This window comes from Schistocerca nitens, chromosome 2 (genome assembly GCF_023898315.1).
Source record: "Schistocerca nitens isolate TAMUIC-IGC-003100 chromosome 2, iqSchNite1.1, whole genome shotgun sequence".
Classification (NCBI taxonomy): domain Eukaryota; kingdom Metazoa; phylum Arthropoda; class Insecta; order Orthoptera; family Acrididae; genus Schistocerca; species Schistocerca nitens.
In genome coordinates this window covers 265,380,275-265,405,158 of record NC_064615.1, presented here as the reverse complement: position 1 = coordinate 265,405,158, position 24,884 = coordinate 265,380,275, and the positions used below count along the sequence as shown (strand labels likewise).

The 24,884-nt window shown below is 44.5% G+C and overlaps 1 protein-coding gene across 1 annotated transcript in view; it reads right to left on the bottom strand.

Moving 5' to 3' along the window:
* LOC126234976 (uncharacterized) overlaps positions 1-24,493 on the bottom strand; it is a 241,749-nt gene extending 217,256 nt beyond the window's left edge. The window contains exons 1-2 of the mRNA XM_049943714.1: positions 24,374-24,493; positions 22,739-22,845 (exon numbers count right to left, since the gene is read on the bottom strand). Coding sequence (XP_049799671.1) covers positions 22,739-22,845; positions 24,374-24,440 — 174 coding nt within the window. The 5' untranslated portion in view covers positions 24,441-24,493. The remainder of the gene's footprint in view (positions 1-22,738; positions 22,846-24,373) is intronic.
* Positions 24,494-24,884: the final 391 nt, after the last annotated feature.

The following is a 24,884-nucleotide window of genomic DNA, read 5'->3' as shown; positions in this document are numbered from 1 at the left end:
GTTTTCTTATATGAAACAAAAACAATTTGCAAACACGTACCTCAAACGCAAATATGCGCTTCTACCACAGGATCGTTATCCTAAATACTCATTTTAGCAACTTCTTTGTAAATAATCAACAATCAGTTGCATATAAGAAATTTAATTTTCTCATATGGTTTAAGGCACTCAGTGTCCTTCTTTAGAAGGTTGTAACTAGCGCATTATTTGCGAGTGTTAACAATAAGATGCAAGCAGCATATTTCTGTGGTCATGTACGTGTGGTTCAGAGTGCCTGAACAGCACTGCAAGAGCACAGCAATATGCTGCATGCGTCTTATTGTTAACACTCGCAAATAATGCGGAATTACAACCTTCTAAAGAAGGACACTAATTGCCTGAAACCGATTAAGGACTAGGAGTTGAGAACTGGATAAACTGTAAGGACAAGAGGTTGTTGAGACCTGCAAATGGGAGCATTGGGCGACGATTGACAAATAGGGGAGATCAATACAATAGGAGACGAATGGGTACCTGTGAGAGATGATATAAACAAGATAGCAGAGGATCAAATAGACAAAAAGACACAGTCGTATTATAAGTAACTGGACAATACACGAGACATTGGATTGAACCCACGATAGGAGAATATATAAAAAATGCTGGTGAAAAGGAATACAGACGTCTAAAGAATGAGATTGACAGAAAATGCAAAATAGACAAGCAGGAATGGCTGGAAGACAAATGAAATGCTGTAGAAGGATGCAGTCACTAGGGAAAAGATAGAATGTCGCCCACTGGAAAAATAAACAGGCCTTTGGAGAAAAGAGAAGCAGTTGCATGAATATTAAGTCTGCAGATGGCAAACCATTACTAAGCAAATATGGGAAAGCTGAAAGGTGAAAGAAATAATAGAAGGGCTTTGCAAGACAAGTGAGTTTGCCATTATTATAGAAAAAGGGGAAGCAAATGAAAATGAGATGGGAAATGTGACACTGCGAGGAAAATTTGACAGAGCACTGAAAGAAACGAGTAGAAACGAGGTTCCTGGAGTGGACGACACTGTCTCGGAATTATTGACATCATTTCGAGAGCAGCCATGAAAAAACTATTCCAACAGGTATGCAAGATGTACGATACAGACGAAACACCCTCAGGCTTCAAGAAGAATGCAACCGTTCCAATTTTCTGAGAAGTCTGGTGCTGACAGGTATGAATGTTACCTATAACTAACTTTAATAAGCCATGGTTGCAAAATACGGACAGGGATTATTTGTAGGACTGTGAAAATCTGGTAGAAGCGACCTCGGGGAAGACCAGTTCCAGTTCCGGAGAAATTTAGGGACACGTAAGGAGATACTGGCCTTACGACGCATCTTAGAAGATCGTTGGTTGGAATGCACTGTTTGACATTCTGAAGGTGTCAAGGCTAAAACAAAGGGAGAGAAAAAGTTATGTACAATTTGTACAAAAATCAAACTGCAGTTATAGCAATGGAAGAACATGAAAAGGAGGCAGTGGCTGAGAAGGGAATGAAACTGGGTTGTAGCCATCCCGATGTTATTCACTCTGTACATTGGTCAAGCAGTAAAAGAAACTAAAGAAAAATTGGGAAAGGTATTGAAGTTCGCGAAGAGAAAACAAAAGGTTTGAGGTTTCCCGATGACACTGCTATTCTCTGAGACGGCAAAAGACGGTAAGATGGATTGAACAGTGTTGATAGTGTCTTGAAAGGAGGATATAAAATGAACAACAGCAAAAGTCTTCTTGTAAAAATAGTAAACAGTATCCTAGCAGTAGTGGACAGCGGAAGATCCTGACGAAGATCCCAGCAGAGGGGTCGAAACGTCGAATATTTTAGAGGAAATATGACGCTGAAGAATAACCCAGAAGAGCTTAACTTCAGTGACAACGGCCACGAAAGCCTGCAGACTTACTTGTAATCCAGTTGTCCATATATCTTTCTGAGGAAGACTTTTTATAAACATTGAAACCATGGTAAAGGGGTATTAATAAACCTTCCAATTTGCAACTTATTGGCTGTATACTATTTCTACAAGAAAATTTCATTCTACGGTTGCTGTTCCAGCCATGTACAAAATTTTAAAATGTAGTGTAATCGAACTAAATCAGGCGAGGCTAAGGGAATTAGATTGGCAAATGATACACTAGAAGTAGCTCATGAGATCTGCTTTTGAGTAGCAAAATAAAATGGTGATGGCAGAAATAGGGAGGAAATGAAATATAAGCTGGCAATAGCAAGAAAAGACTGTAGAAATTATTTATTTCATAACTGCAAATTCGGCCTTTCGGCCATTTTCAAGTGGTACTGAAAAAAAAAAAAAAGTCGCAGCACCACCTGAAAATGCCCAAAGGCCGAAATTGCAATTGTGAAAAAAAATAATTTCTACAGTCAACAGCGAATATGATGCCCTTTAAGAAATTCTACATGAGTTCGAACCCCAATCCTGAGAAGTTAATCAGCAGGAAAGGAGTTTCTGAAAAAGAGAAATTTTTTTAGTGTTAGGAACTCTTTTCTGAAGGATTTGGTCCGGAATATCGCCTTGTAAGGAACTGAGACTACAACGATTAATTGTCCAGACAAGGAGAGAATTGAAACATTTGTAATGTGATGTTGCGGGAAATGGTGAGGATTAGAGAGGTAGGTCGAATAATCAGCGACGAGATATTGAGTCGATCCAGAGCCAAAGGACATTTATGGCACAACTTGGATAAATTGATGACATTAGAATAAAGTAAGATGCAGATACTGACAAAATAGAAAGTGTGAGGGCGTGCCGTGAGTAGCGCCTGGGCAGGTAGGAGCGTTGTGACGGAAGGCCAAGGACCCGTGTTCGAGTTTCGGTCCGGCAAACAGTTTCAGTTTGTCAGGAAGTTTAGTAACATTAAAACGGAGGAAAACTGTTTGTCGCAGTTTCATTCTACTGTTAATTTAATTTACGCACCGAGATTGTTTTGGGATAAACTAGTACATTAATCTTTCGGAATCATTTATACATACGTTAGGAATTACATGTGGAGGGTTTGTGCTTCATGATGTAGCAAAGGAAGTTATACGAACTTATTTTCTTTGGTTAACTTCCCTCATTTACGTATTTAGAACCATTAGAATCATCTTAAGTGATTTTTTTCCTAGCAGGGGTACGGGAAGGACTTCCGCATACTTCAATAGAGTTTCCAGCGAAGGAAGAGAAGGAGAGATAGTCGTGGTTTGTGGCTATTGCCAAGGAGATTCCGTGATTTGTGAGATGCTTAAAAACTTAATTTCAATATAAAAATTAAATTTGTGTAACACTACCGGTACTTAAACAAATGAACACAACAGAAGAGACGAATGGCTGCGCGTGTCGCTAGCAGTTGAAAGCCAGAGCTGCGAGCTGTGTTGAATCCAGAGTCATGTGTTTGGGCTACCGTGGGTCACCTTCCAACAAAACACAGTCTGGAAATATCTGCCCTTGACTCACCTAACGTGCTGTGTATGCGTGCACTGCAGCCTATCTTTCTGTGTACAAACTGACTGCCATTCCATAACCAACAAGAAGTTTTAAACACAGTTTGGGAGGATATGCAGGCAACATAGTCGACTACACAGTTCAAAATTAATGACGTGAATCTGAAGATGAGCTTTCTTCGTATAACCAGGCGACTGTAGGTGAGCCAGAAGATGATCTTCAACATAGGCCGGTAAATGGAGCACAAGAGAGAATACGTTTATAGCGAAGGCTAAAATTTTTGCAGTAAGAGGAACAGAATCAGCATGAGGTAAGATAGACACCAAATAAGGAAACAGATCAACAAATATCTCTCGATGGTCAGCAGTTAAAAAAATAGGATCTGTGTGGCACGATCAAGAGAATCATTGGAAGTAACAGACGAGAGACAACGCTAAAATTCTATGAAGAAATGACAGTGAGAACACATATTTATTGATTTGAAGTTCTGAGAAGAACAAAAGAAAAAGATCAGAAGAAATACAGTGAAGAGGCAAATGTCTTAAAAGAGAGACTGGGCATACAATACTCGATAGGCACGGAATTGAAGGTATCAAGTAAGAACGGTAGACGAGGAAGAAAGAAAATACTGGAACAAATTAAAGGAACGCGTTGGAAAACAGTAATCTAAGAAACATTTAATTAACATTGGACGATTGAAGAAAATATTATACAATGTATGGCTTTTATGGCCAGCGTCTTCTCCAGTCAAAACTTCCGGGCTCAGAGGCCATGGTCGATCACAGGCTCTTAGACTGGAAGTTTTAAGTGAAGAAGAAAAGATGGCCGGATGAAGAAGTCTGAGGGTGGAGCAAATCAGAAACGGCTTACATCTTGATCATGATTATGAACGAATCTCTAAACAGAAATATTCAGCCACATATTTTGAATGATTGTGTGTGTGTGTGTGTGTGTGTGTGTGTGTGTGTGTGTGTGTGTGTGTGTGTGCTCTAAAAGTGACATATGTAACATCGTAACGCGTGTCAACAATGTTACCATCGTGTAAGTAATTCCAATAAAGACACTGCCGTTCAGTTAGAATAAACAATCTTATTTTATTGCGCACTTTGCATCAGTTCCGACACGTGCATCACTGGCAAGCGCACCTACAATATAACAACGAAAGCCTGTGGGACACAGCTCGTAAAATGTGTGCAACTGAACTGGCTGTAGCGTAACAACATAAGAAAAGTGAAAAGCCATGCGCAGTTTCTTACATGGGAGGGAACGTTCTTAAATTAGGTGAACGCCAAAAATAGGATCACAAAAGTTTGTTCATAGGCATGCACGACCTTGGAAAATTTGCGGTAAGTTCTATGGGACCAAACCGCTGTCATCGGTCCCTAGGTTTACACACTACTTAATTTAACTTTAACTTACGCTAAGGTCAACCCACACACCCATGCCCAAGGGAGTGCTCGAACCTCCGACGGGGAAGAGCCGCGCGAACCGTGGCAAGGTGCCTAAGACCGCACGGCTACCCCGCGGCACGACCTTGCATATGATTTATACAAGATATGTAGAAGTGAATACTAAGTACAGCACAAATGGAATAAGAACCCATACTACGATCAGAAACAGCGAGGAAACAACCTCAAGTTACAATACTGAAGCGCGTTGAAGGAATCGTCAGACAATAAGACGAATGGAGCATTTGACTGAGTTCAGTGACATATGTCAAAATCAATTTTATTACACAAGTAAGCTACGATGTACACAAGCCACCAAAGACAACATATGACTCGCCTCATATATGAAAGAGAAGATTTACCTCAGTTTTCACAAAATATAGCTTGGAGCTCCAGTGTCCATCTTACAAATAACTACCCCCAAAAATATACAAAGTAAAAACATCAGGCCACACGACTGAGAAGAAACATAAGGTATGAAAACAATAATTATTAACCACTACACTTCGTCCTGCCCAGTACAGGGATTTACCACAACAGACAAGAAATGATATCTAGAAGCTATAATCGTCATATTTTGACTTTAAAGTGAACCAACACAATATGAAAGGAACAAATGTCTTCCGGGCAAATTAAATTAACATGCTCCAAACAATGAGGTATAGGATTACACACAGAGGTAACAAGCCATACCTCAATATAGGGTAGTATATAAAATATATTGTAGATGGTTTGGATCCCTGGCGGCGTTCGCCTTTCAAAAAAAAACGTACCAGGTCGCACCTGCAACAGGGCAGTATTACACACTTGCGACGCACAATGCATAAACACAGCCGCTTCTGTAAACAGTTAACATCATTATCCAGACGCGACCTGCTCATACAAGGCACAGAGATCTTTATTCCTGTTCGTTAATAAGCACCCTCAAAACCAGTCTGCCTAGGGGAACATGACGCAAGTCACACAAGAAAGAAATCAGCCATGCATAAGCGGCGCGCTGCAGGCGAGTGAACAGAAAACAGGTCAGGTGGTAATATTGGCCGAACACAGTGCCTCAGTTGCACTGCATCATTCTGAAGCAGTCTTGACGTCCTGCCGGCGAGCTATACTCATGTCCAGCATCCCGTTGTGACCGCCGCTCACCTCCTTGCGCCAGCGCCGGGACATGTGCTCCGCGCTTATGTCCCGCGACTCCACGGGAGGCCGCCTCACCGCCGAGAGGAAGCACGGCCAAGCCAGGCGGCTAGTGCCAACCTAAACCCATAGTGCCGTACCAACACCGACTCAAAGGAAGGCCTCGGCGCTTGTTCGTGACGTCATGTCAGCTAGGCACGGCGAACGCCAGGTCTGTTGCAGGCATACTCATAATGGTGGTGTCTCCCTCTCTGACACAGGAAAATGTGAAACTATTGGCGGTAGTTGACCAACACACATTGTTCTGAGAGATTTCTGCAATCAATTAATTGTGCAATTCATTACACTTCTTAAATTTCCACTTGTTTTAAGGATTGACATACAAAAACAACTTCATGGTCCAGCAGCAACAGAATTCATGCTTCTTTACCTTATTTGTAAATCTGAGGAAGTTACTTTTGTACTGGGTTGCTTTTACAAGAAACTGTGAACATATTGGTGCTCTTCTTTAGGTATCTTGGTTGACTATGTGGTGAGGCGCAATGAGTGTTAATGAAATATCTTGCGATTGTACATGTTGAGGGAGGGGGTGGGGGACAGAACAAGAGGCAAAAGAGAGATACTTGTTTTATCAAATAACATTTTTTTGTCTTATAAAGTTTCTCCTTTCAGTTGCAAGAGGGGAATATTTGTCTTTTCTAATGTGCATGTTTAAAAAAGTTTAAGCTCAGCAGTATTTTCGATCTATGAAGCTATTTTGTTTCCTGTTTAGAATTCCTTTCGTTGAAAACGACTGTAATCTAATGACTGGCAACAGTTGGACATTTACACATGTAAATTAGTTCACATTTCCAGTGACGATGTCAAACGAAAATAAATAAATAAATAAATAAAAGAAACGAGTTCATTGTAAGGGGGTTGGGGTAAGTTTCGATAACGAAATTGATCAAGTAAATTTAGTTACTTGAATGTAAAATTTCCGAAGCTTGCAATGGGGCAAAGGATCTTCTCATATTGATCTACGTTTGTTTCGACAGGATTCAGTAATACAGAACTATGGTCTTCATTTGTAGCTTTACGATAGTAAGAAAATCTTTCATCTAAATAAAACTGCAGAGTCCAAAACAATACCAAACATTTTGTCCAAAAATAAGAGATTTGTAGTGATTAGCACGCCCAGGCGTTTCTGCCAGCAACAGACCTGGCGTTCGCCGTGCCTAGCTGACGTGACGTCACCAACAAGCGCCGAGGCCTTCCTTTGAGTCGGTGTTGGCCGTACACGGTAAGGTATGTACCAACGTACACACCATAGAAACAGGGTGAACCTGAACTCCATCGACAACGTTCCAGAATTGCAATCGGTTTCATTTCTTACCGCCATTTACCTTTGTATCTGTATTGGACTCTAAATATCTACATAACAGTGCAAACGTTGACTGTGTACCCTGTACGAGTGTCTTGTACACAAACAAACCTGTTTCATTCCCCATGGTACTTGCTGCTTACAACAGCGACGTCCACTTTATTCTTCTCCCTCAAACTTGCATTTAATATTGTTCTGATGTGTCCCGAGTTTGTTTAGCCGGCACCGTTGGTTGTACGTTACCAGCGATATGAAATACTATCGATAGGTTTACTGACAAAGAGTTGCCGACATGGATTTCTTGTGTGGGTTCACTGAGTGCAATGGAACAGCGACCCAACGACGCTACGCTGACATGTTTCCTAAATCACGGCAACCACATCACACTGCGGTGGCTTCGTCTGTGGGTTGTAGCAATGCTCCGTTTTTTCTATCACTGTTCAGCAGTTCTTACAGAAAATGATTGAATGTTATAACAAACCGAATAAGTAATAACTACAGTAACGGGAAAAATGGCAACACAAAAAAATAATTGGTGTAGAGTAGGGAATTTTCGGGTATATATTTGTCTAGGTAACATATTTAAGTGATTAACAATGTAAGATCACTGGACAATGTAATCGCGAGCTAAGCCATTGCAAATGTGAAATGAGTGGCACCCTACTATCCGGTGTAACTGCCATAATGCTGAATGCAACCATGCAAACGTGCATGCATTGTGTTTTACAGGTGCTGGACGTAGAATTGAATTTGGTCGGTCAATACAGCGACGGTTAATGCTGTTTGTGGATGATGCTGGAGTTGTCGTCCGATGATGTCACATATGTGCTCAATTCGAGGCAGATATGATGATCGAGCAGGCCAAGGAAACATGTCGACACCCTGTAGAGCAGGGCTTCACAACATCGTGCTCGCGGAGCAAGCTGTGAGCAGCAAGGCGCGAGCACGCTACCCCCACTACCGGACCAGAGCGGAGAGTGGAGAGAGTCACGTGGGACTCACAGCAGCTGCCGCCAGTCAATGTAAATCCGCGGCCACCTGCAGGGATATCACTCACGAATTATTACTGCGGCAAATGAAACAAATAAAGGAGAATGTACACGTGCCACATAATTTTATTAGCTTAGTGTATACCTCTGCATTCGTATTAATTTGTGAACTGTTACACAATAAAAGGTGTCACTGAAGTGTGGGATTCTCGGTTACCTTGTTTGCGTCTATGTTCGGAGTAATTGTTCTTGTGCATTTTAGGCGCAGCGTGCAGTTTAAATTTCGATCATACAATGCGTTTCTCAGGCGCGTCTTGTTACATTTCATTGCAGAGAACAGTTGTTCACAAACATACGTGGAACCGAACATTAATATTGTTGTAGCCGCCAGTTTGTGCAAACGAGGAAATCTATCGTGAGGGAAGTGTCTGTAGAATTCCAAAATGTTTTTCTTGTTCTCAAATTTGTCTCTGTATTCTCTGTCACATTGCAGGTCAATAATTTCTTGCTGCAGCTCAGGACGAATCTCTTAAATATTCGCTGAATATGGAGAGAACAGATCAAAATCACTGTCTAGTGCTGTCAGATATTGAAAGCGCTGATCAACTAAACTATGTGAATAACGTTCACAGTCTTTGTGAACATCTTGCGTGGATGATAATTTAGGAAAATGAGCTAGGTTTCCTGTTTCCAGCTGACTCACCCAAAGTGTCAATTTCATTTTAAAAGCTCGTATTCGATCTATGAAATGAGTAATTAGCAGATCTTTACCTTGTAGTAAAATGTTCAAAGCATTCAGATGGCTAGTTAAATCTGCTAAGAACGCGAGATCACATTCAAACGTGCGCGCGCATTTCCCCTCCCTCCCCTCCCTCCCTACTCCGCGACCTTGCACCTGCTCGCGAGTACGTGCCTGAGCAGACGCGAGTACTCGCGCTCAAAACCGGCCAGTTGTTAAGCCCTGCTGTAGAGCATGTTTGGTTATAACAACGGTATTGGGTGAGGGTTATCCTGTTGGAAAACATCTCCTGGAATGCTTCTCAGGAATGCCAGCACAACAGGTCGAATCACCAGTATGACATACAAGTTTGCAGTCAGGATGTGTGGATAGCCAGGAGAGTGCTCCTGCTGTCACACGAAATCGCACCCCAGATCATAACTCCAGGTGCAGGTCCAGTGTGTCTAGCATGCAGACAGGTTGACTGCAAGCCCTGGACTGGACTTGTAAGCAACATAAGACCGTCACTGGCACCGAGGCAGAACCGGCTCAGAGAACACAACAAACCTCCACTCTGTCTTTGAATGAGCTCTCGCTTGACGCCACTGATGTCGCAAATGGCGCTCATTTGGGGTCCGTGAAATGCACGCTACATGGCGTCTGGTTCGGAACTTTCCTTGAAGTAACCGATTTGTAACAGTTTGTTGTGTCACTGTGGTGCAACTGCCGCTCAAATTACTGCTGCAGACGCAGTACGATGCGCCTGGAGCCGTACACCAAAGTCGATGGTCTTCGCTGCTGGTAGTACCATGTGGTAGTCCAAAGTCCGACCAGCGCTGCCAGCATTCATCTTCGTGGCTACTTTTCTGCCAAGTCTTTGTGCAGTGTCGCAGAACGGACATTTAGCTTGTCTTAGCCCTATTACACGACCTAGTTCAAACTCAGTGAGGTGTTGATAATGGCAGCTTTGTCCCCTTAAAGGTACACCAAAGTCGATGGTCTTCGCTGCTGGTAGTACCATGTGGTAGTCCAAAGTCCGATCTACTTGCAACCGTACACTCTCGTGACCAGCGCTGCCAGCATTCATCTTCGTGGCTACTTTTCTGCCAAGTCTTTGTGCAGTGTCGCAGAACGGACATTTAGCTTGTCTTAGCCCTATTACACGACCTAGTTCAAACTCAGTGAGGTGTTGATAATGGCAGCTTTGTCCCCTTAAAGGTACACCAAAGTCGATGGTCTTCGCTGCTGGTAGTACCATGTGGTAGTCCAAAGTCCGATCTACTTGCAACCGTACACTCTCGTGACCAGCGCTGCCAGCATTCATCTTCGTGGCTACTTTTCTGCCAAGTCTTTGTGCAGTGTCGCAGAACGGACTTTTAGCTTGTCTTAGCCCTATTACACGACCTAGTTCAAACTCAGTGAGGTGTTGATAATGGCAGCTTTGTCCCCTTAAAGGTATTCTTCAGTAACAGCACCTCACCACGCCCTAGCTCAAAGGTACCTGACGATAGTGACTTCTTTTTTGCCCCTCTCCCCCGCGAGGGGTGGGGAGTGGGGGGTGGCAGCAGCGTAACGCTAGTAACCATTGCAACGTGTATTTAAAGCAAACCTGTCTTGAATCCTCATAGCGGTGCTACCAGAGCCACCCTTATGCGACTGGCGCGAAATTTGAATACACATCATCTTTCAGCAGTAGAAACACGCGCAGTAACTTTCATCTATGTCGCACAATTCCTTCGTGGTGCTGTGATTTTTATTTCCGTCAGTGCACGTTATTACTCTGTAACGAATCACCGGTCCTTTATGCCAAAGTATTCAAAAGCTATCCATGAAATTTTATACTCTACACGTGTATTCCACCAACCACCTAATTGTGTCTGGCGGAGGGTATGTTGTGCACCACTGTCATCCTTTACCCGTTCCAGTCGAGGATGCCTTAGGTGCGGAGAATGATTCTTGGTGTGACTCCGTGTTTGTTCCAGCCTCTCCAATTTTACATTCATGGCCTATTCGCGAGATGTACGTAGGAGGGAGTAATATATCGATTGACTCTTCTAGGAACCTACGTTCTCAGAATTTCAACAGCAAAGCACACCACAGTGCACAATGCCTCTCTTGCAGCGCCTGCCACCTGATTGATTGAGCTCCTTCGTGACGCTTCCACCGTTACAAAAGGAACCTATAAATAAACGCGCTGCACTTCTGATCTTCAGTATTTCTTATATCAGTCCCATTTGGTACGGATACCAGACTGACGAGCAAAGTTCAACTATTGGTCAAAGGAGGGTTTTGCAGACTTTCAGCTTTGTGGATGAACCACAGCTCCTGAGGATTCCTCCACTGAATATCAGTCTGGCATCTTCCTTAGCTGAGATTATTTTTATGTGGTCGTTCCACTTTAAATCGCTCCGTACACATACTCCTATTTTATGGACAATTTTTGATGTTGCTGAGAAACAGTAACACAATAATTTTTAAATGAACACACCGCCATTTGACTGTATTGTTGTTTATTTAATTATGCCCCAGGCTTCGCCTTTTACGCCATTTTTATTAAACATGACGTGCTCCCACGATTATTTACTAATCCTTTTTACAAGATGATGATTTTACATCTGGCATTTCGTGCGAAGCGAATATTTTTCTTAATTTATGGTCGATTTTGAACTTGATGTCCTGCAATATATGTTAATGACATAACACTCAGTCACTTGAAAATGGCATAAAAGGCCGAAACCTGGGTCGTTATTAAATAAACAACAGTGCACTCAAATTTAAAATGATTTTATTAATGTCCCCTATAGTTTATACACGTGCTCATATTGGACCGTAGCGGTCGCGCGGTTCCAGACTGAAGCGCCTGGAACTGCTCAGTCACAACGGCCGGCAAAGATGGCTAACCAACGAACATACACTACTGGCCATTAAAACTGCTACAACAAGAAGAAATGCAGATGATAAATGGGTATTCATTGGACAAATATATTATACTAGAACTGACATGTGATTACATTTTCACGCAATTTGGGTGCATAGATCCTGAGAAATCAGTACCCAGAACAACCACCTCTGCCCGTAAAAACGGCCTTGATACGCCTGGGCATTGAGTCAAACAGCTTGGATGGCGTGTAGAGGTACAGCTGCCTATGCTGCTTCAACACGATACCACAGTTCATCAAGAGTAGTGACTGGCGTATTGTGACCAGCCAGTTGCTCGGCCACCATTGGCCAGACTTTTCAATTGGTGGGAGATCTGGAGAATGTGCTGGCCAGGGCAGCAGTCGAACATTTTCGGTTTCCAGAAAGGCCCGTACAGTACCTGCAACATGCGGTCGAGCATTATGGTGCTGAAATGTAGGGTTTCGCAGGGATCGAATGAAGGGTAGAGCCAGGGGACGTAACACGTCTGAAATGTAACGTCCAGTGTTCAAAGTGCCGTCAATGACCGAGACGTGTAACCAATGGCTCCCCAAACCACCAGGCCGGGTGATACGCCAGTATGGCGATGACGAATACACGCTTCCAATTTGCGTTCACCGCGATGTCGCCAAACACGGATGCCACCATCATGATGCTGTAAAGAGAACCTGGATTCATCCGAAAAAATGACGTTTTGCCATTCGCGCACCCAGGTTCGTCGTTGAGTACACCATCGCAGGCGTTCCTGTCTGTGATGCAGCATCAAGGGTAACCGCAGCCATGGTCTCCGAGCTGATAGTCCATGCTGCTGCAAACGCGTCGAACTGTTCGTGCAGATGGTTCATGTCTTGCAAACGTCCCCATCTGTTGACTCAGGGATCGAGATGTGGATGCACGATCCGTTACAGCCTTGCGGATAAGATGCCTGTCATCTCGACTGCTAGTGATACGAGGACGTTGGGATCCAGCACGGCGTTCCGTACTACCCTCCTGAACCCACCGATTCCATATTCTGCTAACGGTCATTGGATCTCGACCAACGCGAGCAGCAATGTCGAGATACGATAAACCGCAATCGCGATAGGCTACAATCCGACCTTTATCACAGTCGGAAACGTGATGGTACGCATTTCTCCTCCTTACACGAGGCATCACAAGAACGTTTCAACAGGCAACGCCGGTCAACTACTGTTTGTGTATGAGAAAGCTGTTGGAAACTTTCCTCATGTCAGCACGTTGTAGGTGCCGGCGCCAACCTTGTGTGAATGCTCTGAAAAACTAATCATTTGCATATCACAGCATCTTTTTCCTGTCGGTTAAATTTCGCATCTTCGTGGTGTAACAATTTTAATGGCCAGTAGTGTATATCAGAGGGTCTTCACTCATAATGTGTATACAATTTTCAAAGTACGTAATACCATCACAGCATCTAACGAGTGGTTGGGGTGGAGGAGAGGGGTGAGAATGTGATCACAATCATTCTTGACAAACTGCCTGTTGTTTCCTGTGTCGGGCTCCTCGGCCGATGTCCGTCTCATAATTTTTCTGACATTTCGCCAGTACTAGTGGCTGGCACTGTCAAAGTTTCATCCTCCATTGCTGGTTGTGGACTGGAGCCGAGCTCGCGGCCGCAGACTGTTTGCGGCTGGCGCGCCAACGTCCAAGGCTTCTCCGCGGTCATTTCCTGTGCGGTTCTCTTGCTACCTGCGACGGTCGTTCACTGCAGCACAGGAAGCGAGGATCCGTTTACCTTGAGACTTTCTTCTTTCTTGTTGAAGCTATTATATTGTTTGTGTATTTCTATAGCTTCTCTGAAGAAACGGCTGTGATAGTTCTTCTCTGCAGCCAGAAATTCCGTGTCGGCGCATTTTACTACTTGGTCGGTGTCACACAGCGTGTGGAGTACCACGGCCGATTTTTTCACCTGCTCCAACCTGCAATGTCGCTTGTGTTCCGTGATGCTGGTGTTGATTGATAGTGCAGTCATTCCAATGGCTTTTCTGCCATACATTCCTAGAGTGAGGGACGGAATCGACCGTATATTGCGCAAACGCGGCGTAAAGACTATTTTCAAACCGACGAAGTGTCTCAAATCGGCAAAGGATAAAAGTGACCCGCTGCAATGTCGGGAATATACCGCATACCATGCACATGCGCAAAAGTTTATGTTGGAATGACTGCACGGTCAATCAACACCAGGATCACAGAAGATAAGCAGCATTGCAGGTTGGGGCAGGTGGAGCAATTGGCCGTGGCAGAGCACGTGCTGTGTGAGACCGACCCACGTAGTAAAATACGCTGACACGGAAGTTCTGACTGCAGAGAGGAACTATCACAGTCGCTTGTTCAGAGAAGCTATAGAAATACACAAACACGAGAATAGCTTCAACAAGAAAGAAGATAGCCTCAAAGTAAACGGATCCAGGCGGGCGACCGTCACAGGTAGCAAGAGGAGAACCGCATCGGAAATAACTGCGGAGAAGCCCTTGGGAGTAGGCGCCCCAGGTACTGTACATATATAGCATGGCTGCGAACTTGGCTCCGGTGCACCATCAGCAGAGGGGAGCGAAACTTTCACAATGCCAGCCACTCGTGCTGGTGAAACGGCAGAAAAATCATCAGACGAACATCGGCCGAAGAATCCGAGACAGAAGCGAACAGGCAGTTTGTCAACAAGTGGACACGAAAGCCCTTAACATTTTTGTACAATCGTTCTTATTAAGACATCGTCTAAACATACGAGCAACGCACATCAGGGCGCATAGAAAAAACGATGACAACAAGTAGAACAAGACCGAAAAGTTTCATCACAAACAACAACCACACAGATTAGGAGATCGACTCAGGTCACCATCGGCAGCTGTCAATACAATCACGGTTCGCACCCACGGCTTCCGCAGTACAAATACAAAATAAATGTACAAAATAGAGAGCGCAAATGTACATTACTTAGGGAACGATTATAAATCAATTCAGAGCGAACGATCGCGAATCAATTCAAATTGCATAGTTACATTCTTAAGTGCGTTAACGACGCTACACGTAGGGAAGCGAAGTGTATCATAATAACTGTGTTCAGACAGAGCCTAAGAGTAAGCAGGACCCAACAAGAGAATACGCAGATGAACAGTAAAAGACATCGCAGATGCCGACCGGTGTGGCTTAGCGGTTCTAGGCGATTTAGTCTGGAACCGCGCGACCACTACGGTCGCAGGTTCGAATTCTGCCTCGGGCATGGATGTGTGTGATGTCCTTAGGTTAGTTAGGTTTAAGTAGTTCTAAGTTCTAGGGGACTGATAACCTTAGAAGTTAAGTCCCATAGTGCTCAGAGCCATTTGAACCATGTCTAGATTAGGTGGGAATGCGACAGTTTCATTGTGAGTTAACGATGTCACCAAATACGAAAGCAAAAAACTGGTTGTGGTGGCAGGGTGACCTGTAGCGTAGTTCGAGGTCTAGGTTACGTTCAGAGGCAATAGTTTGCTTCTGAGTTGGCGAGCCCAACGAATGCGAAAGCCGGAAAACTGATTACTTTGTCCTTCTGAGGTACAGCGTACCCCAAAGTCAATGTAAGAATGACGTCTGTAAATCTGTGACAGTATTGGCAGTGATAAATGGGTATTAATATAAGTTCCATTAATAGCTTTTTCTGCGTTGCACAGACTCTTCTGATCAGACCACATCGACTGGGGTGGTTCTGCATGATGGATCTGTTTCGCCCTAATCCCAAAAAAAAAAAAAAAAAAAAAAAAAAGAAATAAAAATAAAAAAATAAAAAAAATAAAAAATTAAAAAATTGTCAAGCGCATTTATTTTCAGAGATGTTATCTTTTAATTTTAGGACTTGAGTTCGTTTCCAATTGTCTTATAAGAACAACCCATACATGATAATGCTGCATTTGGTGTTCTTCTAAGTAAGCAACGAGAAATGCCGAAAAAGGTGACTTCAGCCTCTTTTGAGCGGACAGTTCGATCTGACTCCATTGTGTTTTCTGCTATGGCAAAAAAAAAGGTTCAAATGGCTCTGAGCACTATGGGACTTAACATCTGAGGTCATCAGTCCCCTAGAACTTAGAATTACTTAAACCTAACTAACCTAAGGACATCACACACATCCATGTCCGAGGCAGGATTCGAACCTGTGACCGTAGCTGTCGCGCGGTTCCAGACTGAAGCGCCTAGAACCGATCGGCCACTGTGGCCGACTCTGCTCCGGTCTTCTAACGAGTTCGCAACAGGAATCTTGTCCTTATGGAACACGAAGGCAATGAAGTGAAATGGTGTATGTCGCCCGGTTTTATAGCCAGTAGCAAAAAGTGTCCAAAGTGTGGTGGTGTTATGAACCTTATTTGTTGTACAGAAGGTAAACATAGGGAGCAGTGGAACTGTAAAAAGACTGATCAGAGAATTAGTTACAGCATTAGAAAAAAATTCGTGGTTTGAGGGAAGCAAGATAAGTATCGCAAAAATTCTACAGTTAACTTGTCGCTGGGTCAACCAACGAAAGTGAGAAACTTGGTGGCGACGAGGCTATGTTCGGAAGAAGAAAATACGGCAGAGAGAACGGAAAAAACAGGAAGGAGGGTTTTCGGTAAAATCCAAAGAGGAACCCATAAGTGTTTTTTCAAAGTTGTTCCCAAATGTAACGAAGAAGGTGCTGCTTAGTATCGTCAGTGGTTACATCCTTCCAGGAAAGGCTGTCATTTCCGACTCTTTTTGGTTGTACGAAAGGTTGAACGATGAAGGGTACAACATTTACTGTCAACTATAAACTGATGTTTAAGGATTCCGAAACGGGTGCACACGCAAACAGCATCGAAGACACCTGGCCGGCCATAAGGAGACCTCCTCATGGAACCAGACAGTGCAAAAAACGTTTTGAAAGTTACGTGTTGGAATGTGTGTGACGCATAAGATACAGTCAAAAAGGAGGGTTTGTTTGTGGGTTATAGGGAGAGTGCAGCCATGGTGTACAAGTCGCAGCGTGATGTGCTGGTTTCAGTAAGATCCTGGTGTTATTATTTTGATTTTTTCTGGAATTCTTTCCTTGTTTTTGTATTTTTATTTTCTTGGAGATGTTGCCCTTCTTTGTAAATAAATAAAGGTCGTTTGTTTTTGTTGCATTCGTTTCGCTTCCTTGTCATTAGTGGGCATTAATATATGGCGCTTCTTGAATACAAGGAAGCGAAATATGTGTACCATAAAAATAAAATCTTGTTTTGCTGCTTAGACAGGTCACATCCCAAAGAACATAATATCACTCGTGTTAAATCGTTTATTATGTGTTTTTTGTTTCTGTGTTTCTCCACTAAACTTCAGTTCCATTGTACTAACTATATGCACTACGCTAAAGAATGTGAAAAAAGCAATAATTTTGCGCCCGCTCTTGAAACCGAAACGTTCTTATTGGCTTCACGAATCAGCTCTTCCGCCATCTTACATTCCCTTCACTGCTCGCAGCAGGCGTTACCAGCACACGCTTTACGGTAATAGCACTTACGGACGCCTCCTCTAGCATTACCTTTCCTCAACAGAAGTTATCGATACCAGTATTATTTTTCGAATTTTGAACAGGTTAGTATTATCTCAGTTGCTTTTCTGAAAACTTTCATGTAATTTTATATATAGTATCTTATATTTCAAACTAAAATTTATGAAAATTAATTACTTTACGAAATTTTTTAGCCTCGATGTTATAGTCGATAAGTACTAGTTCTGAATGTACAGTTAAAATTATTTTTTGGCACATTTGAAATTACGAACTATGGGCACACTTAAAATTTATATTTTAATCACGCAATCCTGTAGTATTTACTATGTTTATTTCTGGATTCATTTATGAAATAATAATGTAAATTAGTAATATAACGAAAACTAGTAGGGATTCATTTGTTAAGAAAAATTGTAAACCCTTTGGAATATTGTTATTTCCGCAGAGTGTGAGAGTCGAAAGCATGCCTCTGATGTGATCGGACGTATTTTTGTATTTTGTGCGAACAATGTAATTTCGACTTTGTTAACGTGAAAAATTAAAAGACTGTATGATATACTAAAATGCAATAACAACCTTCAAATTTATTTGGATCAAGCCAGCCATGAGGATCTAAAATGTGATATTTTCAGCTTCAAGAATCTGATCGCTACACAAGAAGAACTTGAGCCATATCTGCATTACATTTAAGTAAACTAGAAAGTTTATTGTTGTCTTTGCTCCTCTAAAACCTTCATAAAATGTGGACATTAGATGGATTTTTTTCCTATGGGACCAAACTGCTGAGGTCATCGGTCCCTAGGCTTACACACTACTTAGGTAATCTAACTTAAACTAACATACGCTAAGGATAACACACACCCATGCCCGAGGGAGGACTCGAACCTCCGACGGGGGGAGCTGCGCGAACCGTGGCCAGGTGTCCTAGACAGCGCGGATGGAATTAGGAAGGAGGGGATTAGAACGTGATCGAAGCCAGATAGTAGGTACTGTTTTTTTTTCCGCGGTCTTGCTTTGTGCTCAGAGTTGGAACTACTACTACTACATTACCCGTGAGTGGTTTTGTGTTGATAATCTTTTGTGTGCTCAACTGGCAAGAAACCATGTTCTTCCTGCCACTATATTTTACAAATTCAGACCAAATGTAGCTTGTATTTTGAAGTTCTGCAACCTCTATGCTCGATTAAAGGCTCCAACATTCCACGCTCCACCCTATAGAATTCCAGTTTTGTTTCTTCTGAAGACTGTATCCTACTGAGTAGACCTCACCCGTGTAGCCGAATAGAGAACTATTTTAGTCCGTAGTACTATCGGTATACCATACAGTACAGACGTCTATCTTCGGAAAACACGGTGGTGGCTGTCACTCCCCCTTGCTTTGAGCTGTCCGCTTTAGCGACATACACTATGTGATCAAAAATATCCGGACACCCCAAAAAACATACGTTTTTCATACAGGGTGTTTCAAAAATGACCGGTATATTTGAAACGGCAATAAAAACTAAACGAGCAGCGATAGAAATACACCGTTTGTTGCAATATGCTTGGGACAACAGTACATTTTCAGGCAGACAAACTTTCGAAATTACAGTAGTTACAATTTTCAACAACAGATGGCGCTGCGGTCTGGGAAACTCTATAGTACGATATTTTCCACATATCCACCATGCGTAGCAATAATATGGCGTAGTCTCTGAATGAAATTACCCGAAACCTTTGACAACGTGTCTGGCGGAATGGCTTCACATGCAAATGGTTCAAATGGCTCTGAGCACTATGGGACTCAACTGCTGTGGTCATAAGTCCCCTAGAACTTAGAACTACTTAAACCTAACTAACCTAAGGACAGCACACAATACCCAGCCATCACGAGGCAGAGAAAATCCCTGACTCCGCCGGGAATCGAACCCGGGAACCCGGGCGTGGGAAGCGAGAACGCTACCGCACGACCACGAGATGCGGGCAGGCTTCACATGCAGATGAGATGTACTGCTTCAGCTGTTCAATTGTTTCTGGATTCTGGCGGTACACCTGGTCTTTCAAGTGTCCCCACAGAAAGAAGTCACAGGGGTTCATGTCTGGCGAATAGGGAGGCCAATCCACGCCGCCTCCTGTATGTTTCGGATAGCCCAAAGCAATCACACGATCATCGAAATATTCATTCAGGAAATTAAAGACGTCGGCCGTGCGATGTGGCCGGGCACCATCTTGCATAAACCACGAGGTGTTCGCAGTGTCGTCTAAGGCAGTTTGTACCGCCACAAATTCACGAAGAATGTCCAGATAGCGTGATGCAGTAATCGTTTCGGATCTGAAAAATGGGCCAATGATTACTTTGGAAGAAATGGCGGCCCAGACCAGTACTTTTTGAGGATGCAGGGACGATGGGACTGCAACATGGGGCTTTTCGGTTCCCCATATGCGCCAGTTCTGTTTATTGACGAAGCCGTCCAGGTAAAAATAAGCTTCGTCAGTAAACCAAATGCTGCCCACATGCATATCGCCGTCATCAATCCTGTGCACTATATCGTTAGCGAATGACTCTCGTGCAGCAATGGTAGCGGCGCTGAGGGGTTGCCGCGTTTGAATTTTGTATGGATAGAGGTGTAAACTCTGGCGCATGAGACGATACGTGGAAGTTGGCGTCATTTGGACCGCAGCTGCAACACGGCGAACGGAAACCCGAGGCCGCTGTTGGATCACCTGCTGCACTAGCTGTGCGTTGCCCTCTGTGGTTGCCGTACGCGGTCGCCCTACCTTTCCAGCACGTTCATCCGTCACGTTCCCAGTCCGTTGTAATTTTTCAAACAGATCCTTTATTGTATCGCTTTTCGGTCCTTTGGTTACATTAAACCTCCGTTGAAAACTTCGTCTTGTTGCAACAACACTGTGTTCTAGGCGGTGGAATTCCAACACCAGAAAAATCCTCTGTTCTAAGGAATAAACCATGTTGTCTACAGCACACTTGCACGTTGTGAACAGCACACGCTTACAGCAGAAAGACGACGTACAGAATGGCGCACCCACAGACTGCGTTGTCTTCTATATCTTTCACATCACTTGCAGCGCCATCTGTTGTTGATAATTGTAACTACTGTAATTTCGAAAGTTTGTCTGCCTGAAAATGTACTGTTGTCCCAAGCATATTGCAACAAACGGTGTATTTCTATCGCTGCTCGTTTAGTTTTTATTGCCGTTTCAAATATACCGGTCATTTTTGAAACACCCTGTATTACGTGCATTGTGCGCCACCTGCTGCCAGGTAATCCATATCAGCGACCTCGGTAGTCATTAGACACCGAGAGAGAGAGAGCAGAATGGGGCGCTCCGCGGAACTCACGGACTTTGAACTTGGTCAGGTGATGTGTGTCACCTGTATCACACGTCTGCACGCGAGATTTCCACACTCCTAAACATCCCCAGGTCCACTGTTTCCGATGTGATAGTGAAGTGGAAACGTGAACGGACACGTACAGCACAAAAGCGTACAGTCCGACCTCGTCTGTTGACTGACAGAGACCGCCGACAGTTGAAGAGGGTCGTAATGTGTAATAGGCAGACATACATCTAGACCATTATACAGGAATTCCAAACTGCATCAGGATCCTCTGCATGTACTATGACAGGCGGGAGGTGAGAAAACTTGGATTTCATGGTCGAGCGGCTGCTCATAAGCCACACACACGCCGGTCAATGCAAAACGACGCCTCACTTGGTGTAAGGAACGTAAACATTGGGCGATTGAACATGTTGTGTGGAGTGACGAATCATGGTACACAATGTGGCGATCCGATGGCAGGGTGTGGGTACGGCGAATGCCCGGCAAACGTCATCTGCCAGCGTGTGTAGTGCCAACAGTAAAATACTGATGCGGTGGTGTTCTGGTGTTTTTCATGGAGGGGGCCTGCACCCCTTGTTGTTTTGCGCGGCACTATCACAGCACAGGCCTACATTGATGTTTTAAGCACCTTCTTGCTTTCCACTGTTGAAGAGTTATTTGGGGATGGCGATTGCATCTTTCAACACGATCAAACACCTTTTCATAATGCACGGCCTATGGCTGAGTGATTACACGACAGTAACATCCCTGTAATGGACTGGCCTGCACAGAGTCCTGACCTGAATCCTAAGTCCTGACCTGAATCCTACAGAACACCTTCAGGTTATTCTGGAACGCCGACTTCGTGCCAGGGCTCACCGACCGACATCGAGGTCCTCAGTGCAGCACTCCGTGAAGAATGGGCTGCCATTCCCCAAAAAACCTTCCCGCACCTCATTGAACGTGTGCCTGAGAGAGTGGAAGCTGTCATCAAGGCTAAGGGTGGGCCAACACCATTCCAGCATTAACGATGGAGGGCGCCACGAACTTGTGTCATTTTCATCCACGTGTCCGGATACTTTTTATCACATAGTGTAGCAACACCATACTGACTGGTGTTCCAAGTTGAGACCAGTCAGTCATAAGGACTCTTGCTCCTGCAACTTTTATGGAAGCTGACGCCCCTGTGCAGGAACCATATCTTAGCCTGACCTCTCTGATGCGATTACACCCACAGTAATGCTACGTTATCATCGCTCACAAGGAGCCCCATCGCGCCGTGGGCGTACAGTCTCACGAAACGTTGCAGTCTGAAAAATCGCGCCGGCCGTGGTGGCCGAGCGGTTCTAAACGCTTCCGTCCGAAACCGCGCGACTGCTACGGTCGCAGGTTCGAAACCTGCCACGGGCATGGATATGTGTGATGTCCTTAGGTTAGTTAGGTTTAAGTAGTTCTAAGTTCTAGGGGACTGATGACCTCAGATGTTAAGTCCCATAGTGCTCAGAGCCATTTGAACCGACCAGTCTCAAGGCAGTGGAACCCAACGAGGCAAATTCCAGTCAGTGTGCCCTCGGGACCAATGCGCTTTTTTAAACATCGCTCTTAGTGAATCTCCGACTAACAGAGTATGTGACATAATTATCGCCTCCATCCTTTCACTCTGTCCCTGACAGACACTTAGAGCTTATAATCATGTGACGTTGCGATGGCACTGATAGTATCGAGGCTGCCGAAATGAACATCTCAGAATCGGCATCCGTAGATAGGGACCACGTACGTGTCTATTACAAAAGGGGTGACGTCAAAGAAGAAAGAGAAGAACAAGAAGAGCTTGAGAGACGATATTACTTAGGTACGAGCAGGTTACGTAGATATGAGCTCAGGCAGAGTTAGAGGCCTGTTTACCTGGTCGCTGCAGCTGACGTTCTTCGGCGTCAGCGGACACTCCAAGCCGGCAGCCGTCCTGAGACTCGTCGCTATGCTCAGCAAGAGCAGCACCAGCATGCTCCGCCCTGCAACACCACCAACAAACAACGACACATCACTCACAAGGCTCAACAACCACACCTCAGACAGCTATGGTTCCAAGTGGCCACTTCAGGTCCCAGTTGTGTACAAAATCGATGAGGTAAGTGTATGTGGACACGTTCATTGTATCCAGTGGTGTCGTACAGTGTCGATATCACACCAGGCAGAAAGCCTCCCGACGTTGGCAGGAAACCGTGTGACGGCATCGCAAATCCGCGGCCGGCACGAGTACACACCTCCTGCTGCTTTTGCACGTAGCGTCACCACCGAGCTGGCATAAGAAGACGCCGCAACGGAGCCAGGACCATCAACTAAAGGAGCAGCCGAGGCCTCAGCAGGGGTAACAGCAGTTTCTCTCTATTATGATTATGTGTAACGACTGGACTCTGACTAATGGTCTCTCTAGAAGTTGCTGTTCCAAGTTGAGGAAAGTCATTGTACCATTCAGATTACTTGTCCTTCCAATGACTTCCGCTTTCTTTTTAAGCAAAAAAATGGTTCAAATGGCTCTGAGCACTATGGGACTTAACATCTGAGGTCATCAGTCCCCTAGAAACTTCCTGGCAGATTAAAACTGTGTGCCGGACCGAGACTCGAACTCGGGACTTTTGCCTTTCGGGGGCAAGTGCTCTACCAACTGAGCTACCCAAGCACGACTCACACCCCGTCCTCACAGCTTTACTTCTGCCAATTCCTCGTCTCCTACCTTCCAAACTTAACAGAATCTCTCCTGCGAACCATGCAGAACTAGCACTCCTGAAAGAACTAGCACATCACCCAGGCTGTGGCTAAGCCATGTTTCCACAATATCCTTTCTTTCAGGAGTGCTAGTTCTGCATGGTTCGCAGGAGAGCTTCTGTTAAGTTTGGAAGGTAGGAGACGAGGTACTGGCACAAGTAAAGCTGTGAGGACGGGGCGTGAGTCGTGCTTGGGTAGCTCAGTTGGTAGAGCACTTGCCCGCGAAAGGCAAAGGTCCCGAGTTCGAGTCTCGGTCCGGCACACAGTTTTAATCTGCCAGGAAGTTTCATATCAGCGCACACTCCGCTGCAGAGTGAAAATCTCATTCCAGTCCCCTAGAACTTAGAAGTACTTAAACCTAACTAACCTAAGAACATCACACACATCCATGCCCGAGGCAGGATTCGAACCTGCGACAGTAGCGGTCGCGCTGTTCCAGACTGAAGCGCCTAGAACCGCTCGGCCACAACGGCCGGCTCTTTTTAAGCGTCTGCCCCAAGAGCTGAATGGTCAGCGCGTTGGAAGGCCATGCAAGGGGGCTCGGGTTGGATTCCCGGCTAGGGTGGGAGATTTTCTCCCCTCAGGGACTGGGTGTTGTGCTGGCCTCATCATCATTTCATCCCCACTGTCAATGCGCAAGGCGCCCAATGTGGCGTCGCACTCAATAACCCTTGCACTTGGCGGCCGAACTTCCCGCCTGGGAACTTCCGGCCACTGACGGCATACGCTCACTTCAATTTTCTTTTTAAGCACCCGCTCTTCCTCGGCACCCACCTCTGGCGAATCCAACGTCTTCGACAACCACTGCGAACGGGTCAATGACCACTGGGCAACGTAACATCGTCTATCTGCAGCGGGCCTCACGAGGAAACGCACGTTGTTAACAGGTGGTAGCTTGAACCAGACTGAAAGAATACAGCAGGTAAACACGTATTTTACTCTCAACGATTTCGGAGATAACGGAAACATTACTTGTCAACCGTATCTCCTCTCTGTTAAAAGCACTACATGATTTTTTTTTTTTTAAAGCACTACACTTATCTGAATTCATCAAGCTATACCTGATAACTGTTTTGCACATTAATCTGTCCTGCGTAAAACGTCTTTATTTCCTGCTTCATCTATCCAATGTAAAATCCATCTTACGGCGACATTCTTGTGCCTCCAGAATCAGTACAGTCCATTTACACCGCCCAGATGAGTACTCGCCAATTCGTAATCAAGTGTCTTGCAGAGCGTTTACGGAACCAACTTTACACTATTTCTCGACCGTTCAAGACTCGAA